The sequence below is a fragment of the Eimeria mitis genome, genomic scaffold, assembly GCF_000499745.2.
Source record: "Eimeria mitis Houghton genomic scaffold, Emh_scaff2058, whole genome shotgun sequence".
Classification (NCBI taxonomy): domain Eukaryota; phylum Apicomplexa; class Conoidasida; order Eucoccidiorida; family Eimeriidae; genus Eimeria; species Eimeria mitis.
In genome coordinates, this window is record NW_013570381.1 from 1 (window position 1) to 2,407 (window position 2,407).

The window sequence follows — 2,407 nt, forward strand, 5'->3', positions numbered from 1 at the left end:
TGCTGCTGCAGCAGAAGTTGTTGCTCCTGTACCTTTTCCTGCACCATCACCACCATCACCACCACCACCACCACCAGCAACAGCACCAGCACCTGCTGCTGCTGCTGCTGCTGCTGCTGCTGCTGCTGCTGTGTCTGCGCCGCATAAGCCTAGCTCGTGCTGCAGAGAAGGGACAGTTGCCCAGCGTGTGTGTGTGGGGAAAGCTAAGAGGTAGCCATCCCATGTCTTTGCTTGCGGCAGCAGCAGCAGCAACCGAGAAAAAGCTGCTGCTGCTGCAGCACCATAATATAAATAAAGAAATAAAAACTCCCAAAGACATGCATGCGTCAGGATTTCTAGTAAACCCCGCATACCTGTATATACACACAACACACCACCACCCACGCGGCCGCGGCCCCCTGCTGCTGCTGCTGCTGCTGCTCCTGCTGCTGCTGCTGCTGCTGTTGCTGCTGCTGCTGCTGCTGATGATGATGATGCTCCGCCACCTACAGGCCGCGAGGCGACTAGCTCGTACACCACACACCGCCTGCAGTCTGTCAGCACACTTGCAAGGCTTTCCTGCTGCTGCTGCTGCTGCTGCTGCTGCTGCTGCTGCTGCTGTTGCTGCTGCTGCTGCTGCTGCTTGTCGCGCTGCCGCTGGCGTTCGCATGCGTCTAGAAAAGCTGCTGCAGCAGCAACATCTGAGGTGTTGCTGTTCAGTTGTTGTGTTGCTGTTGGGGGGAGCAGCAGCAGCAGCTCTTGCTGCTGCTGCTGTTGCTGCTGCAGCAGCTTGCTGTCTATGCGCTGGCAGTGCCGCCGCAGAGACACCTGAATCTTCTGCTGCAGCTCAGCCATGAAGGATGTCTCTGTCTTCACTTTGCTGCAGTTACTACACTTGCTGCTGCTGCTGCTGCTGCTGCTGCTGCTGCTGCTGCTATTACTAGTGCTGCAGCTGCGGTTGCTGCTGCTGTTGCTTGTGTTAACACCGTTGCTGCTGTTACTGCTGCTGCAGTCTGTGCTGCTGCTGCTGCTCTTCGTGCTGCTATTCCTATCGCTACTACTGCTGCTACTGCTGCTGCTGCTGCTGCTGCTGCTGCTGCTGCTGCTGCAGGGGAGCAGCAGCACGGTGGCCTCACAGTACTGGAACCACTGGCCGTTGCGCTCTGCTGTTCCGCTGTAGCCGCACAGCACCACCGCCCGCTGCTGCTGCGTCGCCAGCAGCGCAGCAGCAGCAGGAGAAATCCTATGGTATCCTGCTGCTGCTGCTGCTGCTGCTGCTGNCTGCTGCTGCTGCTGCTGCTGCTGCTGTTGCTGTTGCTGTTGATGATGATGATGATGATGTTCTTCTTGCTGCTGTTCCTGCAGGTGAAGCCGCTGCTGCTGCTGCTGCTGCTGCTGAGGTCTTGCTGCTGCTCTTCTCCGGCTGTCTCCACGCAGCCCATTCGCAGCAGCCTGTCTCTAGCAGCTGCCACTTCTTTCTTTGCTGTCTGATCTGCTGCTGCAGCAGCAGCTGTTGCTGCTGTTGCTGCTGCTGCTGCTGCTGCTGTTGCTGCTGCTGCTGCTGCTGCTGCTGTGCTCTGAGCAGCAGTTTGCTGTTGAAGGATTGCTGCCAGGCACTGGTTGCTGCATCAAGGAGCCAGGGTGTGATCTGCTGCTGCTGCATGTCTGCTGCTGGCAGCAGCAGCAGCGCGCTGCTGATGCGGCGCAGCGTCTCCTCAGCATATCTCTGTCCCTCTTTGTTTACTAGCCGGAGACAGAGAAGGTCCCGGGGGTCAAACGCAAGCATCCATATGAAGGCATCTAATGCTGCTATGCGCTCCTCCTGCTGCTGCTGCTGCTCCTGCTGCTGCTGCTGCTGCTGCTGCTGCTGCTGGTGCTGGTGCTGCTGGTGGGGGTGGTGCTGCTGCTGCTGCTGCAGTGGGGGAGGGAGAGAAGGGCTGCAGCTGCAGCAGCAAACAGCGCAAGGACGAGGGATGCTGCTTACAGGCTCTGAGTAACGGGCTGCTGCTGCTGCTGCTGCTGCTGCTGTTGCTGCTGCTGCAGGAAATGGAGGAATAGTAGCAGCAGCAGCGCCAACACCAGCAGCAGCAGNGCTGCTGTTGCTGCTGCTGCAGGAAATGGAGGAATAGTAGCAGCAGCAGCGCCAACACCAGCAGCAGCAGGAGCACCAGAGACTCTCGATAACTGCTGCTGCTGCTGCTGCTGCTGCTGCTGCTGCTGCTGCTGCTGCTGCTGCTGTTTTTTCCTAGGGGAGCGGCGGCGCACATAAAGCCTCTCCAGGCCTGGGGTTAAGCCTGTCGATAGAGACAGCCGTCCCTGCAGCACCCACAGCAGCAGCAGCAGCAGCAGCAGCAGCAGCAGCAGCAGCAGCAGCAGAAGATAATAAGAGTGGTGATGAAGGCTGCAGCTATCAACACGCATGCAGCAG

General features: G+C 58.8%; 1 protein-coding gene across 1 annotated transcript in view; it reads right to left on the reverse strand.

The window, feature by feature from the left end:
- Nucleotides 1-149: 149 nt before the first annotated feature.
- Nucleotides 150-2,407, reverse strand: part of EMH_0048030 (uncharacterized protein) — a gene marked incomplete at both ends in the record, with an annotated part of 3,147 nt that continues 889 nt past the window's right edge. The window contains 6 exon segments of the mRNA XM_013496353.1: nucleotides 150-159; nucleotides 371-1,257; nucleotides 1,261-1,402; nucleotides 1,452-1,916; nucleotides 1,964-2,068; nucleotides 2,072-2,295. Coding sequence (XP_013351807.1) covers nucleotides 150-159; nucleotides 371-1,257; nucleotides 1,261-1,402; nucleotides 1,452-1,916; nucleotides 1,964-2,068; nucleotides 2,072-2,295 — 1,833 coding nt within the window.